This window comes from Talpa occidentalis, unplaced genomic scaffold (genome assembly GCF_014898055.3).
Source record: "Talpa occidentalis isolate TD23 unplaced genomic scaffold, MPIMG_talOcc4v2.1 talOcc4.5, whole genome shotgun sequence".
NCBI classification, from domain to species: Eukaryota; Metazoa; Chordata; class Mammalia; order Eulipotyphla; family Talpidae; genus Talpa; species Talpa occidentalis.
This window is the reverse complement of record NW_023604861.1, coordinates 99,621,648-99,641,628: the sequence shown is the minus strand read 5'-3', so window position 1 is coordinate 99,641,628 and position 19,981 is coordinate 99,621,648. Positions and strand designations below refer to the sequence as shown.

At 40.3% G+C, this 19,981-nt stretch overlaps 1 protein-coding gene across 1 annotated transcript in view; it reads right to left on the bottom strand.

The window, feature by feature from the left end:
- Positions 1-19,981, bottom strand: part of VWA3B (von Willebrand factor A domain containing 3B) — a 155,482-nt gene that overhangs the window by 74,867 nt on the left and 60,634 nt on the right. The window contains 4 exon segments of the mRNA XM_037527901.2: positions 468-599; positions 2,042-2,180; positions 7,922-8,076; positions 13,769-13,965. Coding sequence (XP_037383798.2) covers positions 468-599; positions 2,042-2,180; positions 7,922-8,076; positions 13,769-13,965 — 623 coding nt within the window.

The following is a 19,981-nucleotide window of genomic DNA, read 5'->3' as shown; positions in this document are numbered from 1 at the left end:
TTTGGGCCTGACAAACAATTGCACCTTCTTCCCTATGTTCTGCTACCCTACCTCGCTCCTGTTGTCAGTCCTTCTCCCAATATTCTCCCAATTATTTCAGTTTCACTTTTCATACTGGACCCTGTGTTTCCACAAATTCATTACTTTTGAACTAAGTTCACTGTTAAAAATAGGAACATTTTTGGAAAATGTTTACTTGGAAAATGTTTTAAATGTATCATTTTAAGCAAAAGGAACTCTCAGGAGAAATAAATCTGAATGTTTAAATACAAAATAAATACATTTGAAATTTTTTTTTCACAAAGGAACTGAGTTCTGAGCCAAGGGCAGGTCTGGAAATGAGACTTGCAGGTTTGCTGAGAATAGAAACAAAATGAGTATGGAAGCCACTACCAACCCCGCAGTTCAAAGTATTATCAGCAAGTGATAAAGTCAGGATCTTCTTCCAGACCTAGCCTCTGTCTTACCTTAATGTCTCTAATCCAGGACTGAGCCTGGTTCAAATTATCTTCATCAATTTCAACAAGTTTTTCCCGCCAAGCCACTGCTTGAGCATCAAACCGTACAAAATTGAATTTCCTTTTATATTTCAGCTGTTCCTGTAAGAAACAAATATTATTTAGCCACAAAACTACTCAAATGGAAGAAAAGATTAGAACAGGTCACAGTTTGATACATTTTAATTATGATTACATGTATTTTCAGATCCAGAAACTAAAAATTATGTTGAATAAAACCATCTTTCCTTATTAAAAAAAGATATTTAAATAAAATATATACCGTTTGGATATTAGAATGTAACAGATGTATATATGTATATATATGTAAAAACAAATACACCACACATATGTGCTTATAAATAACATGACATTAAATGATGTATTTAATAGTGACATTAATGGTATGCCCAATCAGCACACTAAATGCAATCTGCTTTAAAAAAATAAATCCAAAGCTATGTCATCATTTTGGTAAGACTTAGTCACTTACAGATCTATTCACTAGCCTTCCATCAGCCCACCTTTCTCCAGTAGAGGTTTATCAAATTAAAAACTGTATTTTGTATTTATCAAACACTGCTCACAATTACTTTCTCTGGTTAACACATCAATACTACTGCCTCATGAAAGCACCATAACATCCATTTATAGGTGTGGAAGCTGGGAGTTAAGAATCGTGAGAAATATGCTTTTGGGCTACACAACTCAGAAGAAGATCAGGTAAAACAAGAGCGGGAAGCAGGCCTCCCTGGTGGCGCAAGGGGTTAAGATGCAACCTGTGAAGATGTCTGCAGCCTCTGCAGCACAAGTTCTATCCCCCAGCTGGCCAGGGAGCAACCCACATGGCACAGCATACCTCTCCTGCCTTGCCTGCTGCTCCCCTCAGCAGTGTGTTTCAGTCAGTCTGCCTGTTCTGTTCCCCACTCTGCTTCTGGTGAATCCTCTCACCATCCACACCTCTGGTCTGTAACCAAGTTCTTGTATGTATAAATAAATAAATCTTTAAATGAAATAAAAAAAAGAACAAGACTGGGAAGCTCCTAAACATCAGAAGTTTTTTAAAAGACTCAGATGGAACCTGTAGAAATAGAACTGAAATGAAAAAATATACTTTATGATATTAATAGTTGATTAAACATTAGCAGAAGAAAAGATCATGGAACTTTAAGAAACAGCCAGTGCACACAGCACCCCTAATAAACAATGGAAATTAAAATTCCAAGCTGAAAAATATCTGGAAAACAGTGGAGGTTTCTGAACACCACAGGTATCAGGATAGAGAAAACCTGAAGCAATGGACATAGAAAGACCCTTAGCAACCCACCAGGTACAAGAGGGACCATCACAGGAAGAAATTGTTTGCAAAGTGACTTGATGTTTCTCTAAGTGGCAAAAGGAAGTTTATTTTCTGAAGTGACTTGCCTATGGGTTCTTGAAGCAAACCTCACCTGTACACCTCTCATAACCACTGCAGGTGAAGATTGATGGAAATGCTTTTATGATAGGCTCCCAAATGCATGCACCTGATAGTTCTATCTAACCTGTATAAACTGGATGACCTTGTCCTTCACCAAATCCAGTTTGCCCTTCATTGAGTGAGATGTATCAATGAGAATGTAGACACAGTCACTATATACTTTTCCAAAGAGGATTTGACTTCCATCCTGTAGCCATTTAATCCTGGCAAGGAAAAAAAAAAAAAGGTTGCAAGTGAATGGTTAGAGCCTGTAACATTGCAAGCATCTTCCTAAGAACTTAAATGACATAGCTACAGAGGCCTGAGCTGTGCTATATTGATTATATACAGTCTTCTGTAAGTGGATCGCTCACTTGGAGGGTTTTCTAAAGAAAATCCTACATTTGAGCTGGCTCCCTCATTACTCCCCTCCACTATCCAACATTAATCCAAGAAAAACAGAACTAGTAAAATCCAACAGAAAAATAAATCCAATACTGAGTTTCAAAGCCAAAAGTAAATTACTTCCAGTCATCTGATATTTTGAGGCGCTCAGCTATGACTTCAGACCATTTGTCCTTCTAATCCTGCTGATTGCAATCCAGCTAGTAGTGCCAGCACATTCCTGAAGCTTCAGTGGAGCTTACAGACAGTATCAAGCAACCCCAGATCCCTATAATTATCAAGTACCAGGTGGTTGTATGAGCAGGGCTGCTTCTATGGCTCATGCTCACGCTCCCTTCACAGGATGTAAATTAAGTTCATGGCTGCAGGCAAAGCCAAGGAAGTGGGGGAGGGAGAAAATGGAAAAATACTTGAAACTGAGTTCAAGTAAGACCTAGGCAATTAGACTTTGGAGGGAAAAAGTGCTAAAGAGGAGTTTGCTGCAGAAGAGAGAAAAAAGGTGGGGAGAGAGAGAGAGACAGAGAGAGAACGAGCATGTACTCTGGAAATCTGCAGAAGGATACCCTGGAGATTTTGGCTAAGTAAATATCAGGACATACATGTGAAGAAATTACTGGAACCAGGGGAAAAAATCACTGAAAAGGAGGTAGATCAGCACCTCAGAACTTACACAAAGCTAGGAAGAGTTCATCTTCCAAGCAAGCAGAGTGGGATAGTCTATTTAATATAAGGGATATAAAGTAGGGTCCTCTCAAGAGTATCACCTTAGCAGTAATACAAGGTTAGCCCCCAAGTAAAGGCTGCCCTGAACATATACTAATATATTAAAAGTAAGCTCTAAAGGGATCAAAGTAATTCCAAGTAACTTAACTGCATCACAAAACATATAGCAAAAATACAATAAAATTCAGAACCCAACAATGTAAATTTCAAAATGTCTGACATCTAGTAAGAAATTACCAGCCAGTCAAAAAAGCAGGAAACAGAAGAAAAATGGATCAACAGAAACAGATCTAAAATGACACAATAACAGAATAGACTGTCAAAATGAATGTCACACCACTATTATAAAATGTGATCCATATGCTGAAGGAGTTAAAGTATGAACAGTATGAGGTGAGAAATGGAAGGTTTTTTAAAAGACTCAGATGGAACTTGTAAAAATAGAACTGAAATGAAAAAATATACTTTATGATATTAATAGTTGATTAAACATTAGCAGAAGAAAAGATCATGGAACTTTAAGGAAGGTGTAGCAATAGAAAATTATTCTAAATGAAACACACAGAGAAAAAAGGCTAAAAGCATTAACAGAATAAATGACCCATGAAACAATATCCAAGAGTCTAATGTGTGTAATTAGCTTCTAACAAGGAGAAAGGTGGAAAGAGGAAAAAATATTTGAAGCTATTTGGCTAAATATTTCCAAGTTTTATGAAAACAATACATCAAAAGATCCAAGAGATTCAACGACCACAAAGAGAAGAAAAGTAAAGAAAACCACACCAAGGAATATTATAATATAGTTGTTGAAATCCAGCAATAAAGAGAAAAATCTTTAAAAGACAGTGACAACATAAGACCTCTCATCATAAATCATGCAAGCAAAGAAAGATTTCTAATGTATGGAAAATAAAATGGTAAACCTAGACTTGTATATTTAGAAAAAATAGCTTCCAAAAATAAAAGCAAATTAAAAAGTTGTCTGGGACTGAAAGTGCTTAGATAACGCATCATCAACAAACCTGTGCCAAAATCTACATCAAAAAGTAAAGAGCAGGGCCTCCCTGGTGGCACAAGGGGTTAAGCACCACACTGTGAAGCAATTCGCAGCCTCTGCAGCAAGAGTTAGATCCCTGGCCAGCCAGGGAGGAACCCACATGGCGCAGCAGACCTCTCCTGACTCACCTGCCACTCCCCTCAGCCTTGTACTTCGGTCAATTGCCTATTCTGTTCCTCACTCTGTCTCTGGTGAGTCCTCTCACCCCCAGCACCTCTGGCCTATACCCCAGCTCTTGTATGCATAAATAAATAAATCTTTAAAAATAAAAGTAAAGAGCAACAGAAATAACATGAGAATAAATACAAAATACGTTTATTCAAGTTTTAAAGCTGCTTACAAGACAATTGGCTACTTCACTGTATGGTGGTTTTATAGCATATGTGGAAATAAAGTGTAGGAAAATAAGAGCAAATATGGAAGGAAGCAGATTAGCCCCAGAGTCGCCCCATAGGACTCTCATGATATGCATGAAGTGCTATCATGTTATCTGAAGGTAGACTGTGATAAGTTAGATGTATATTGTAAATGCTAACTTAGTCAGACACACACCTTGACAGAGATAAAGTTATATAAACCAAGAATGTAAATAAAATGGAATCATAAAAATTATACAACCAAAGGAAGAGGAAAGAAGAGTAAAAAGGAAACAAAGGACAGAGAGAACAAATAGAAAACAAATAGCAGTATCTTAAGTTTTATTCCAACCAAATCAATAACCACATTAAACATAAATAATCTTAAAACTCCAAAGAAAAGGCAGATTGTCAGATTAGATTAAAAACAATACCCATTTATGTTTTGTCTACAAGAAACGTATTTCAATATAAGACCCAGACATATCCAGAAAAGTAATTAAAAACACAAACCATGAAGCCATAATCAAAAGTAAACTGAAGTGGGCCTCCCTGGTGACGCAACGCGCTAAGCACAGCACTATGAAGCTATCCACAGCCTCTGCAGCAAGAGTTTGATCCCCCCTGCCAGCCAGGGAGCAACCCACATGGTGCAGCAGACCTCTCCTGACTCACCCACTGCTCCCCTCAGCAGTGTATTTCAGTCAATCCACCTGTTCTGCTCCCGACTCTGTCTCTAGTGAATCCTCTCACCCCCATGCCTCTGGCCTGTACCCCAGCTCCTGTATGCACAAAATAAATAAATCTTTAAAATAAAAAAATTTTAAAAAGTAAACTGAAGCGGCGATATGTATGTATATATATCAGACAAAGTTGATTACAGAAAAAGAACATTACAGACAATAAAAAGGACATTCCATAACAATAAATGAGTTGACTCATCAACAGGACATACTAATCCTAAATGTATATGCACCTATTAATAGAATTTCAATATAATTATAAATATATGATGAAAAATTGACAGAACAGAAAAGAGAACAGGACAAATCCACAACTAGAATTGGAAATTTCAACACTCTTTTCTCAATTTATGGAACAGTTAAACAAATACATCAGTAATAATATGGAAGATTTGAATAACATTATCAACCAACTTGAGCTGAGATACTACAGTACATACATATAATATATAATATAGATATTATAGCGTGTTTTTTTCCCTTTATATTCTGGGCCACAAAAAAAACCAAAACAAAACAAAAAACAGGTCTCAATAAACTCATAAGAACTGAAAAGATACAAAAATTCCTTGTTCACAGTGAAATAAAAAGAGAAATCAGTAACAGAAAGCTCTCAGAAAAATACACAGACTTGAGAATAAATAACACATTTCTAAATAATCCTTTGGTTAAAGTAGCATTTCTGGGAGAGACTAGAAAATGTTTTGAGGTGAATTAAATGAAATACATCAAAATTTGTGAGAGATGGTTACAGCAGAGGAAATTTTATGAAATTAATGCCTATATTAGAAAAAAATAAAGGTCTCAAATCAATGATCTAAACATCCATCTTAAAAAACTTAAACCCAAAGTGAGCATAAAGAAGGAAATAATAAAGATGAGTGGAAATCAATGGCTTAGAAAGGAGAAAATCTTAGGGAGAGAAAAAAAAAAAAAAAACAATGAAACCAAAAAGATAGTTGTTTGAAAAGATCAATGGAATGGACAACCTCTAGCCAGAGTGATTAGAAAATAAAGACAACATAGATGATCACTATCAACTCTATGTGCATTTAAAGAAATTGAATGCATCATTAAAAATCCTTCCCACATAGAAAACTTCTAGGCTCAAATGCTTCAATAACGAGTTTTCAAACATTTAAGGGAGAGATGATACAAATTCTCCATAAAATCTTATAGAAAATAGCAGAGTAAAGGAAACTTCCCAACAATGCTTGATACCTGGTGGGAGGAGAGGTACAATAGACCTGGCAGGACAGATGGGTGTCTTCTAGCAATATCTTTTCTCCCAAATCTTAAGTGCAAACCACTTTGCTCTAGTCAACTTCAAAGCCATCAGCAGAGGGCCTCCCCGGTGGCACAGCAGTTGAGCGCTGTGTTGCAAAGCTGCCCGTGGCCTCTGCGGCGCCGGTTCGATCCCCGGCTGCTCCCCGGCCACCAGAGGAGGGTCCCACATGGCGTGCAGACCTCTCCTGCCGCCCGCTGCTCCCCTCAGCAGTGTACTTCGGTCCTTCTGCCTGCTCTGCTCCCTGCTCTGGCTCTGGTGAATTCTCTTACCCTCCCGCGCTTCTGACTGTACCCAGTGCATGTATAAACCAACCAACCAAACAAATAAATAAATAAATAAAACATGCCTCTATAAAAAAACAAAAGCCATCAGCAGAGAAGACTACAGAACAAAGATTACTTTTTTTGAGTAATCCATCGCCAGCTCTATTCTAAGAAGCTGAGGCTCTAAGGAGCAAATACAGGGCAGACTGGGGTCTGCACCTTGTGGTTTTGTAACAGAAAACATGCTGCAATATTTTGCATGGACTGTCTTCTTGTTGGTCTCCTAAGGGAGGAAGGGAACTCTCATTTTCAAGAGGCAACAGCAAATTGAACAGCAGTCCAAACTCATTAGTTTTAGTATTTCATCAAATCCGTAGAACAAATGTATAAATGGCATTATTTTTCCCACTTTGTAAATGAAAAAACTGATGCAGAGAGATATTAACTAACTTGCCAGAGTCACGAAAGTGGCAGAGTTGGGATTAGAATCCAGCTCTATCTGACCTCAGAGTCCATACACCTAAATGGATTTGGTCTCTGTGGTCTAAAATTGTCTCCTGGCATCAGGGTGGCAAACACATTAAGACAGATTATCCCCCCAGGAGCTGACATTGAGGTCAAAGCATTAGAACACCAGATTCATGAGCACTACCCAATTTTAAGAAACATGAGGATTGAGAGGGATCACACGGAATTATTTTTAAAGTACACATATTATTCCATTATACTCAAATATTTCATAACTTTGTATCAGTTGCCTTGAAATGTAATATTCAAGAATACAAAGGACAGGTATAATAGAGTCTGGAATATACCTGCCGCCCAAAAAAGTGCAAGACACAGCATAAGTATGTAAGTGTTACTTAGCCACCTACAGTGAGATGCAACCAACACAGGAACTCTACCTTTACTTGCTGTTTTAAGAGTCTGCATTGGGATCAAGGCAGCATGGAATCTGAATCCAAGCATCCCCCTTATTTTTAACAAGGCCACCAGCAAATCATCACATGGCAACATTGAGTTAACATTGTTTATTGGCCATTTCTCTTGGCTGGATTTTTACCAAAAGGTCAAGCAGATTTGAATTTCAAGAGACCAAAAACTTGTACCATCCTGACAAATACACCAACCTCTTCTGGATCTGGGCCAGGACTGCATGCATTCTCTCACTGTACCATGTACACTTATCCTTGGTAATGCAGACATGGACCAAGCTCCCATCCTTCCAGGGAGCATGGATAAATCTGCTGCAATATTTTGCATGGACTGTCTTCTTGTTGGTCTCCTAAGGAAAAGACAAAGGACAGAAGCCATTCAGAAACCATTCATAGGGCCTACCCGGTGGCACAGCGGTTGAGCACTGGGTTGCGAAGCTGCCCGCAGCCTCCGTAGCGCCAGTTCGATCCCCGGCTGCTCCCCGGCCACAGGAGGAGGGTCCTACATGTTGCGCAGACCTCTCCTGCCGCCCGCTGCTCCCCTCAGCAGTGTACTTCCATCCTTCTGCCTGCTCTGCTCCCCGCTCTGGCTCTGGTGAATTCTCTCATCCTCCCACACTTCTGATTGTACCCAGTGCTTGTATGTATATATAAATAAACAAATAAATAAACCATTCATAGAAGAAATGTCTCCAGATGCCATCTTCATCTCTGCCTTATTTATACATCTCAGCACTTCCCTCTCACAGTAATATCATTCAACATTGGTTAACCAAACATGTACTGAGTCCTGCTCCTATAAAGCCCTGTGCTAGATACCATGACAGGGGAGCTGGGAGCTCAGAAAGACATGTGCAAACTCATGTGTGTCCCTGAGAAGTTAAAGTTTCTAGCAGGGAGACACTGCACATACACACACACAGACACACAGAGTTAGTAAAGCAGACCACTAGATACCCAGTACCTGGTGCGGGCAGATACAGTAATGACTGGGCAATTTTTTACAATAAATAAATAAATAAATAAATAAATAAATAAATAAATAAATAAATAAATAAAACCAGTTTTTAATGGACTGGAGGGTTATGGTGAACATCTAGAGGGAGCAGGACTTGAGACTCTCATGAAACATCTTCCCATTGCTACTCCCAGCCCTAAGCAGCCAAGAACCTCATTTCACTTCTGGCACCTTCCACTGGGACATATAGACCTGGTCCAAGGAGAGTTTCATATCACTCATCCAACTAATTTATAAATGTAACAAGCACCTCTCCATGCCAGGCACTCTTCTAGATACCAGGAACACAATCCATAAAGGAAGACCAAAGCACCTGCCTTCAGGGAGCTCACATTACAGGGGAAGTGCCAGATACAATAATGTAGCGGGTCAGATGATGACTTATGATATGGAGAAAAATTAGGTGAAGGAGGAAAACAGAGACTGCAGCATGAGGGGAAAGGATGGGGACAAGTTTCCTTTTCTAAAAGGAAAGCCTCAAAGAGGGGCTGAAACATGAGCAAAGGCCTAAAGAAACAAGGAGTGTGGCCCTGGGAAGGCCTGGGGGGAGTTTGGGGACACAGAGACCATGGCAAGGACAAAAGCCCTGAGGTGAGAGTCTGCCTAGCATATTTGATGAATTTTCAGAGGGCCAGTGTAGAGGAAATAGAGTGAGGGAAAGAATGAAATAAAGCTGGAGAAGCATGAGGAAGAGGGCCAGGCAGCAGGATCTGCAAGCCAGCTTAGCTGTGAGAAATGACCGGCTTTTGGTCGTAGGGAAAGTGAAAACAGAACCATCCAAAGACTTTCACATGAGAAGTGGCATAATTTGGAGGATATATAATTGACATAAAACATGAGTTTTAGGCATACAATGCCACAACCCAATATTTATATATAATGCAAAATGATCACCCCAGAAAGTTGAGGTGATATGCATCACCACACACAGCTACAAATCTATTTTCCTTGTGATGAGAACTTTTAAGATCTATGCTCTTAGAGAAGTGACCATTTATAGTTTTAAGTTGCCTCTGTACTTTTAAAGTTTAATTTCTAAAATTGTGTTGTCTTAAAGGATCATTCTGGTTACTCTGTTGAGAATAGATTGTAGATGGTCAAGGGCAGAAGCAGGGAGGCAGGTGGTGAGGTAGGTGGCATGGACCAGAGGAAGTGGTCAGATTCAGATTCTGAATTCAAAGTATATTATGAAGACAGAACTGAAGATAGAGGACTTAATAATGAGAGGTCAGATGTGGCTATAAGAGAAGAGTCAGAAATAACTCTATGGGTTTTGGTCCAGAGGGCTAAAAACAAAAGAAAGGAATTGTAATAAATTAAAAGCAGGAAGATTATTAGGAGAGGGTCTGAAGGGGAGGATCAGGATTTAGTGTCTGATCTCTTAGGTGTGAGATGCCTTTTAGCCATTCCCACTGACATGCAAGTAGTCAGGCAGAGATCAGGGAAGGACTCAGGGTTAAAGCTTTGAATTTGGAAGCACCACCTGATATTAAAAGCTATAGTTCTGGACAAGGTCTCACCTAAGCAATGAGTGCTGATGGAGCAGAGGTGCGAGGATTTGAGGCCCTGTGGCTTGGAGGTTGGGAACTGGTCAAAGCAGTAATAAAGAAGACTGAGAAAGACTAGCCAGTGAGTTAGGAGGAAAATCAGGACAGTGTATTTGTTGCAAGCAAAAGAATTTCAAGGACGTGACCAACTATATCAAAGGTTAATAGTAGATCAAGTCAGAGAAAGACTAAGAAATGATCTCTGGATTTAGCAATTTAGGTACCCAGGAAAGAGTGGGGTATGGAGGAGATTGGGAGAAAGGAGGAGGCAGATGTCTTGGAGAATGAGTTGATCATAAAAGCAGAGCAGAATTGTTGGCCAGGACAAAAAGTCACCTGAAATTAGAGGCCATGAACTTAAAGAGAAAGTAGGCATTGGATTGTGCGGTTGTCTCATTTCCCCCACTGCAGTCACCTGTACAGGTATAAGGCAGAAAGTTGGATTAACCAGGATTAGGGTTTTTCCAAATTACATTTGCAAGAATTTAAGAGAGGGGGAGAGCAGTTGAGCGTGTACTATAGGGACTAATGGGTAGAGAGGACACGAATAGGGTTGAAGGACATGATGAAATCAGTCTTAACTCTCCCTAGGCAGGCAGAGAGGAGAACCTCATCTCCATCAAATAAAAGGATGGAAGGTGAAAGATGTTCTCTCTCTCATTCTCACTGCATTCCTAGGGGAGTCACCGAAGAGTTCTTCCTACTCTCGGTCCTATCACATGCTTTTGCCACTATATCTTTGCACTCCCAAATGGGAACATGAATGCCCACTCTGACTCACAGTATTTACAATAATGAAAAGATGGAAGGTAACACCTGCTGGGCAGGTCCTAAGTGTTAGACATTGTGTTCAGACACATTCTTAAATTTGGTCTTTATAGATGTAGAAAGTGAGACTCAAAAGCAGGTAGAATGATTTGCTCAACATCTCCTAATAATAACAGAAAGAATTAGCATTTATATGTATAAACATGTCATCTCACTCCAAATTCAGTGCACTTTCCATCATACCACACTGCCTGGTACATATTAAAGGCTCAATAAATTATTGTTACAGGAATAAACGGTCAGACAAGAGCAAGGTTTTGAACATCAGGGCTAGTTTTGTGTGCACGTGGCATAAGCAACCATGACTACAAGGTGATTTCAGCCTCTCCTTCCCCCAACATCAAGTTACTAGACTTTGCTTGAAATTCTCAAATTAGAAATACATTTTTGCTTTTTCTTCCTACTGAAATGATAGATACAAATGATAGAAATGATACATAGTCTGGCCTTTTGAATCATTTATTACAGTGTAAATGAATTTCCAGGATCCATATCTATAAATTGAGTTAAAAATTTAGGGACATCTGCCTAGTAAAAGTCTGGAGGAAACTTAAATAATGTGTCTACTTTACAGCCTGCTCCTCCTTTCCTTAAACACATCACAGGTTTATGTGTACATACAGGTTCAGATATGTGGCCTTGAAGCTAAAATAAAATTGCCCCTTTTTACATGAACATTTGTGAAAGAGGATAACTGTATCTTACATTTCTCAACTTTTACCATGATGGGATCTGTTAGCACAAGAAATTTGAAGTGGAATCCTCCATTAAAAACCAAGTTCTTCAGGGCCTCCCTGGTGGTGCAGCAGTTGAGCGCTGGGTTGCGAAGCTGCCTACAGCCTCTGCAGCTCCAGTTCAATCCCCAGCTGCTCCCCGGCCACCGGAGGAGGGTCCCACATGGCGCGCAGACCTCTCCTGCCGCCCGCTGCTCCCCTCAGCAGTGTACTTCGTCAGTCTGCCCATTCTGCTCCCCACTCTGGCTCTGGTGAATTCTCTCACCCTTCCGCGCTTCTAACTGTACCCAGTGCTTGTATAAATAAATAAATCTTTAAAAAAAAAAGTCTTAAATATTAAAAAAAAAAAAAACAAAAACAAGTTCTTCAAACTGGTTCTGTAAAATTTCACTTAAAATTGTCAAGAAAGAGTAAGGAAAAATGAGAATGCTGCGCTGGGCCTGCGTGTACCACACTGTCCCTCGCTTGCAGTGAGCTTGTTCAAATTGACAGGATTGACATTTCTAAATATCCAGGATCTAATGCATTTTAAAGATGAAAACTTAGTTATGTGTGATTTCCTGAACTAATAACATTACTGAATAATGTCTACAAAATCAGAAAACCACTGGGGGAGGAAATGTACAAATGAGATTTTCCCTGTGCTGTACCAATTATTCTGCATCTCAGTATATAAGCCAGGAAACAAGTCATGTGTTAATTCCGCATTTTTCTAATTCAATTTTTCTATTTCCCTCCTTGCAGTTCATTGCAAACATTCAACAGTAAGAGAAAAACCACATCATGTGGCTATTGTAGCTTCAGAAGAAAGTGCAGCTGCACAAGGAGTATCAGGGACTGGGGCTTCACTTCTCTGGGGTTGTCTCGTGGATGACTGGACATTGAGAAAGTGCCTTAGGGAATATATAAAGTGACAGTGCAATGAGGAAGACCTTGGTCTCCTTCCCCTGTCATCTGGGTTCATTACCAGTGCACCACCTCTGTTGCACACACTGTTAACTTTCACTTCACAGTGCAACAATGCCTTTACTACCTCCTGAAAGAGATTTCCTTCCATTTTACAATTTAGAATATTCACTTTATGCTGAATTTCTGTTTCATATTGTGACAGTTTTCCCAATTCTAACCAGTCTTCTGGTTCCTGCTATACACACCTGTGTTTCTTGAAATGTGGCCCCTGGACCAGCAAGCAGCTTCAGCAGCATCTGAGGATTGCTATAAATGCAGATTCCCCCCGCCCCCGCCCCCCGCCAATGCCCATTGACTGAAGCTTAGGAGACACTCCTCTATACATCATTATCCTGCCAGTGTGAGTCAGAAGTGGAACTCTGAGGAGCTGTGTACTTTCAGACCCATTGGCATTATAAACTACATCATTCAAGAATTTTCATTATAAGCCCTTCTGGTACTATAACCCCTTAGAGAATCTGATTTTATATTTACAGGGAATGCACTTTATACTTACTGGTAGTCACTAGAATAAAGCATCTTAAATAATGACAATACCAAAGGACAACAGAAATGCCTGCTTTGGGCATATTTACCAGCAGTTTCTCTTTTCTATTCAATATGGGAAACAAAAGGCGTCTCATTTGCCATAATGTCAACTAATTCTGAGACTTACAATTCCTAAATTCTACAAGCCCAGTACCTGGCTTAAGTTTCTTATTGTATAATTCATTTATATCCTAGGAACCATTCCCAGACTTGATCTCTGCTCCCTCAAGTACCATTTAGAGAATTGAACAATAGGAAGCAGAGGGCATCATTGTTCATGGAAACTGTCCCCTTCCCCCCCCAACCCATGTTGTCTTTCAACCTTGGTCTTCACCTTGGCTTCTGATCTGAAGGAGGTTTTACCTACCAGGGCATCAAGGGAAAGCCACTGCCCCGCCCAGAATTTCACTTCACTTACTGCACTGGTCTGGATGGACTCGTCATCTGGTTTGCCTTTTATATCAACAACTCCATCAGCATGGCGGAAGGAGCAGTCAGCGAGGACATCATAAAATGACAGCTTCTGGGCTTTTAAGCCATATTTCTGCAGCCACTTCTTAGAGTCCCAGGTGTCCTCCAGATTTGACTTGTTCTCAAGAGAGGTTGTGCCTTGTTCTATTTTTGGAATCACAGTTTGTCAGTCATTCACATTACACAAGCCATTCATATTTCATCCGCACTTAATATTCACCCTATCTAACATGTTCTCTGGTAGACTGCATTCATTTCAGAAAACATGCTTGCCTAAGCAGGGCTGGCAAAAAGCTAGTTCACAAGATTGGAACACTAGATTCTGCTACTTTTCATCTCACTTCCTCCTCCACTTAAGTTGATTCCCATGCCCAAGGGGAGGTGGCTGATAGACTAAGACTATGTGTCACATAAGCAGTCAACCTGGGCTCAGAAACTTTAGGTTCAAGTTCTGGCTCCTTGCTGGGGCAAGTTGCTCAAACCTGAGTGAGTCACCCTTCTTCATCTCTCCGACTTTAGCAGAATTCTTCACCTACAGATGGAAGCTAATACAGCAGGTCCTTGAATAAATCTATTTCACTCAACCTCATTTTTTTATAACATTGATGAGAAAAAGTAAGTCCCAACCAACATTGAGCTGACAGTGTTCGAGGACCTGTTTTCCTTATATATTGCTTGACTTAAAAGTTGTGGTTTCCAAGAACCTATGGACTATGTTAAGGAGGGTTTGCTGGCCTTAGGTATATATTGAAACAATTCCATGAGAAAAGTCATGTGAAAATGCTTTGTAATAAGGGAGTAAGGGAAGTAAGGGCAGGAAACCTGTTGAAGTAGAGGTCAGTCGACCGGAGAAGGCTGGCAGGCTGCCTCCCAGGAGCTCCCCTTCTGCCTTGGTCTCTTTATCCTGATTCTGAGTCTGGACCTCAACTCTGCAGGCTTGGAAACCTCACCTGTCAACACCTGGACTTGTAACTAGGACAATTCTCCTTAGTCAGGCTCGCAGGTTAAAGTATAACCCAGAAGGGCAGTTGCCCAAACATTCCCAGCCTCAGACACTTTTTAAATGAGATGAGATGTTATGTTACCTGAGCAGCAGCACATGTGCCATTTATCACACAAGCAGAGGCTTATGTATCTAGGTGGCTCCTATTCCTACTGCCACCTGATGGAGACCAGGTGCTCTGGGTGGACACAGAAAAGAGAGAGTAAATGTGGAACTGAGGGGAGCCATGGGTGTCTGGAGGTTTGCTCTGGTCTGTGAGAGATGACTGTGTACCTCTCCACTCCATACTCAGTTACCACTGTGCTGCCCACATAGGTAGGGTAGAACTGGCCATGCCGAGAGAATTAATAGAATCTGGAAATCAGCAGATGTTACAAATTAGGGTTTTTTTATTCCAGAGAGTAGATCACTAAATATTTATCTGCATGCCACTGGAAGGAAGGCAGAAAGGGTTTGGAGCTTTTAACACAGTGGAACCTAGATTTTAATTTAATGGGACTAGGTAAACCAGGAAGGGGTGCTGGGCAGACAGGAGTTTTTTTTTTTTTAATAACACAAACTCTTCCATATAAGATCTATAGAGTTTATTTCCATTTAGATCAGTAATTCTCAACCCTGCACACTGGAACCCTCTGTTGAATTTTTAAAAATACTGACGCTAAAGCCAACCAATTTGATTCTGTTTCAAATGGTCTGGTTACTGGGATGGTTCAAAGCTCCCAGGATATTCTACTGTGCAGCCAAGCTTTGCAATAGAGTAAGCTAGAAAGGGCTTCTAAATTACGATTTGGTGATCCCATCAATTATGCATCTACCAGGTGCAAATTCAAGTTAAATTATACTTTTAATAGATAGGTAGCATTCATTATTAAAGAAACAAAAGTATTACCCACATTTATCCATGACTATATTTAAGAAAATACACTTTATGGCCTCCCCGGTGGCGCAGTGGTTGAGCGCTGGGTTGCAAAGCTGCCTGCAACCTCTGCGGCACCAGTTCCATCCCCGGCTGCCAGGCGAGGGTCCCACATGGCTCGCAGACCTCTCCTGCCGTCCGCTGCTCCCCTCAGCAGTGTACTTCGTCAGTCTGCCTGCTCTGCTCTCCCCTCTGGCTCTGGTGAATTCTCTCACCTTCCCGCACTTCTGACTGTACCCAGTGCTTGTACAAATAAATAAATAAATCTTTAAAAAAATACACTTTAGAGTCAATTGTTTCTCAATAATACATAAAGGATCTGTCCACTAATTCTACATGTGAATCATGTCCTCAAATTTTCATAGAACAGCTTTTAAATACTGGCACTCTGAAATTTAACAGAGCTGGAAATTTCTCAAAAAAGCTTGATTTTGGCTTTTGAACTTTAAACCAATCTCTCATCAAAACCCCCTCTGGGCACCATCACCAATATCAGTGGTTGGTTGCTATGTGATTCACAAAGTGTCTTCTCACCCTGTATGAGAGCTCAAATCAAAGGTTTCCTAGAGCTTTGATCTGAGGCTTTTCTGCATACTCTCTTGCATCACAGGGAAACAGAAAAAGGAGAATGGAAGTTTTTTGTTTTGTTTTGTTTTGTTTTGTCAGTGGAATCAAGTCTCCTTGGAGAAACCCTCTTGATGGACTTTTTTTCTCAGTCATCGTTAATTACATTCTAAGTCTTTGTCTCCTCTTTAGTCTTACATTATTTTCCTCCCTTCTTTCTGATTAAAGATGCAGTAGGAAATAAAATTTTCATTCAATTATTTCCATAGTAACACACACCACCACATCTTTCTGCTGTTTTGGGTTGCCTTCTTTTGAAAAGACAAGAGTCCTTTATCAATTATAAATTCAAACCTACCATGAAAGAACTTCCTAAAAACATATTAAACCAATTCTAGCAAGAGATTTTAAAGAGCCAGAGATGAACTTTTGACTCCTTCCAGCTTCATCCAGGACCAGGGGGTGCAGTTAATCTTAGGTAGGGCAGGATTCGGTCTCCCAATTACAATCTGAAAAGGGGGTTGAGAAGAAGACCCCAAGGCAACTTGAACTTCCACAAAGAGGAGGTAGCCAAGCATTCAAAAACAGAGAGCCTATGTGCCCCAAAGCTGAAGAAAGAAGAGAAAGGGGGGATTTTTTCATTTTAATTGCTAATAATACCAATTAGTGACAGAGTCTCATTTTTCATTGGGGGGGCGTGGTGGGGGTGAGGGCATCATCTGTTCATTAGAGTTACTAACTAAGGGGTCCTTTCTACTCCCCTGCAGTTATCTTAATTAAATGTGTTACATAAATTCTTACCTACAGAGCCTAGAATAACCTTCAGTTATAGAGTTGTGAGTTTGCAGCTCATCCTGATCACACTGGTTTCTTATTTCATATGACAGATTGCTAAAGATTTTCTCTCATGACAGGAGAAGCACATGGCACATCACATTCATTGGCTGGTCCTCTGTGTCCTGCTTATCAATCTAAGAACATACTTTAATCAATAAGATCTACTGGCCAATGCTTTTGAAGTATTACCACTATAGCAGGACCAGAGCAAAAAAAACAAGTTGAGAAATTTATCAGTGCCCATCTCTCCTCTCAGGTGCAATTTGCCACAGGCTCACAGTTACCAAGGATTTATCACCATCATAATAACTGTCCTGCCCCGTGACAACGTTAATCTTAACTGTCAACTTAGCTTAGCCAGATATTTGGTCAAACATTTTTCTAGATGTTTCTGTGAAGGTATTTTTTAGGTGAGATTAACATTTAAATTAGTAGATTTTGAGTAAAGTACATTATCCCCTATATTATAAATCTACCTCACCCATTAAGTTGAAGCCTTTCATAGAAAAAAAGAACTGATATCCCCCCGCACCCCCCCAAGAAAGAGGGAATTCTGAAAACAGACTGCCTTTAAATCTGAACTGTAACAACTCTTCCCTCCAGTCTACCAGCCTATCTTGCCCATTTTAGGCTTGTTAACTCCACAATTGGGGGTACTGGTGGGGGGGGGGGAAGGATGTCCTAAAAAAAATGTCCTAAAGCTAATTCCATACAGGCTTTGTGGACTCCACCCCCACCCCAGGCCAAAGCCAAAGACACTGGGAACTCCAAATCCCATCACCACCAAAGGGAAGGTGGCTGGGACCTGAGGGTGGGGTTAAGCAGCCAGGTGGATAGAAAAGGCAGACACGTGGGCTTTGGGGGACCCCATTTTTGGGCTCTCCACCAGCTCGCAGCGTCCGGCCAGCTCTGAGAGTGCCTTTGGGTTTCCAGGTCGGTGGATCAGGTAGGACACGTTAAAGACTTTATTTCCCTATTTTCTCCCTGAGTTGTACATTTTCCTTATTTCCTTTTCCCTTGTAAATAAACCTTTTATTAACCTTTTGTGTGTGTCTGTAGTGGAGTATTAATAAGTCCCTTTTAAGCGTGTGGGTGAGGACCCACAGCCAGGAACCCGTTCAATATCGGGGCTGTCCTATAACAGTACCAGTTCCTTCAATCTGAATGTATACACACACACCCCTTCATACTGGTTCTGTTTCTCTGAAGAACCCTGTATAATATGCCCATCCTCCTCCTCCACTGAAAGTTGTTGGGCACTTCATTCCTGCCACACTAGATCTGTGTGCCTTTAAAGAGAACCATCAGCTAATAAACTCTGGCACCCTAGATGGGGAACCAGCCTCAGAGAGCATGATGTTCAATGCTCCCCTAACTGTGTTCCACAAACACAACTTGCATTGCATGTTGATGACTGTTACAGAATGAGGAGAATGAGGGTTCATTAGCAGAAAGTTTGGGAGCTTGAAAATAAAGTTTCAACAGGTTCTTTATTGCAGGACTGGCTAAGCCTTTGTTACAGGAACTGGCACAGGCATATGAGCAGAGGCATAAAAAGTCTTTCCTAATGTTATTTAGCTTCAGACTCTTTTTGCATAGGACATTTTGGGGATTTATATTTTACAGTTACTTTCTTAGTGGCTGGCTTGAGAGTTACAACTAACATCTTATCACAATCTAGTTTGTATTAATATCAAATTAATTTTAATAGAATACAAAACTCTATACCTAATATAGCTCCAACTCCTTCCTCCCCCTTGTGCTGCTATTCTCACATAAATTATATCTTTATACATTAAATGCCACAGATTTATAAATGCTGCTTTATTCAGTTATATTTTAAATCAGATAGAGAAAAAGAATTATAAATAAATAAAATCTTCATTTATACTGCCTTTTACATTAACCAAAGTAGTTATCTTTATTGATGTTGTTTACTTCCTCATGTGGACTAAAGTTACTCTCTAGTATTCTTTCATTCCACACTGAAGTACTTCCTTTAGTACTTCTTATTGGGCAGGTTTGGTAGCAAGGGAATTTTTCAGTGAAAGTCAACTGATTGGTGGAAACATGACGTACTATTTGTATGCAGATGTTTTGCTGTTTGTGTTTTTCTGCTAGAAAAATGCAGAACTCATTACTGATAAAAAAGATTCATGTCTGAGTCAAAATCCTGGTTCTTTCTACACTCTCACTTGCTGTTTATTAATTAGTCCTGTCAATATTTTTGACTATAAAGAAAGCTTTAAAGACATAAAAGCTTCCTGGGAAAATGTCAGTTCTGGGAAGAATATTATTTTCTTCTTTGACTTGCTTCCAGTGTAAACACTTTGACAAGCATGCCATTTGCTTCTGGTTGCATAAGAAATCAGCTGTGCCCTGCCCCAGATCTTATCTGGCAATTCTCTTTGAATAAAAGGGGAAGATATTTTTGGGAAGGTAAATATGTGTAAGTGCTCTTATATTAGTTTGTTCTTTCAAATTGCAAGTCATCATGTTGTTAAAACTATCTTCATCTCAGGGCCTCCCGGTGGCGCAGCAGTTGAGCGCTGGTTTGCGAAGCTGCCCGCGGCCTCAGCAGCGCCAGTTCGATCCCCGGCTGCTCCGGCCACTGGAGGAGGGTCCCACATGGCGTGAGGACCTCTCCTGCCGCCCGCTGCTCCCCTCAGCAGTGTACTTCGGTCCTTCTGCCTGTTCTGCTCCCCACTCTGGCTCTGGTGAATTCTCTCACCCTCCCGCGCTTCTGACTGTACCCAGTGCATGTATAAACAAAACGAACAAACAAATAAATAAATAAAAATAAAATAAAAACATGCCACTATAAAAAGTCTATTAAAAAA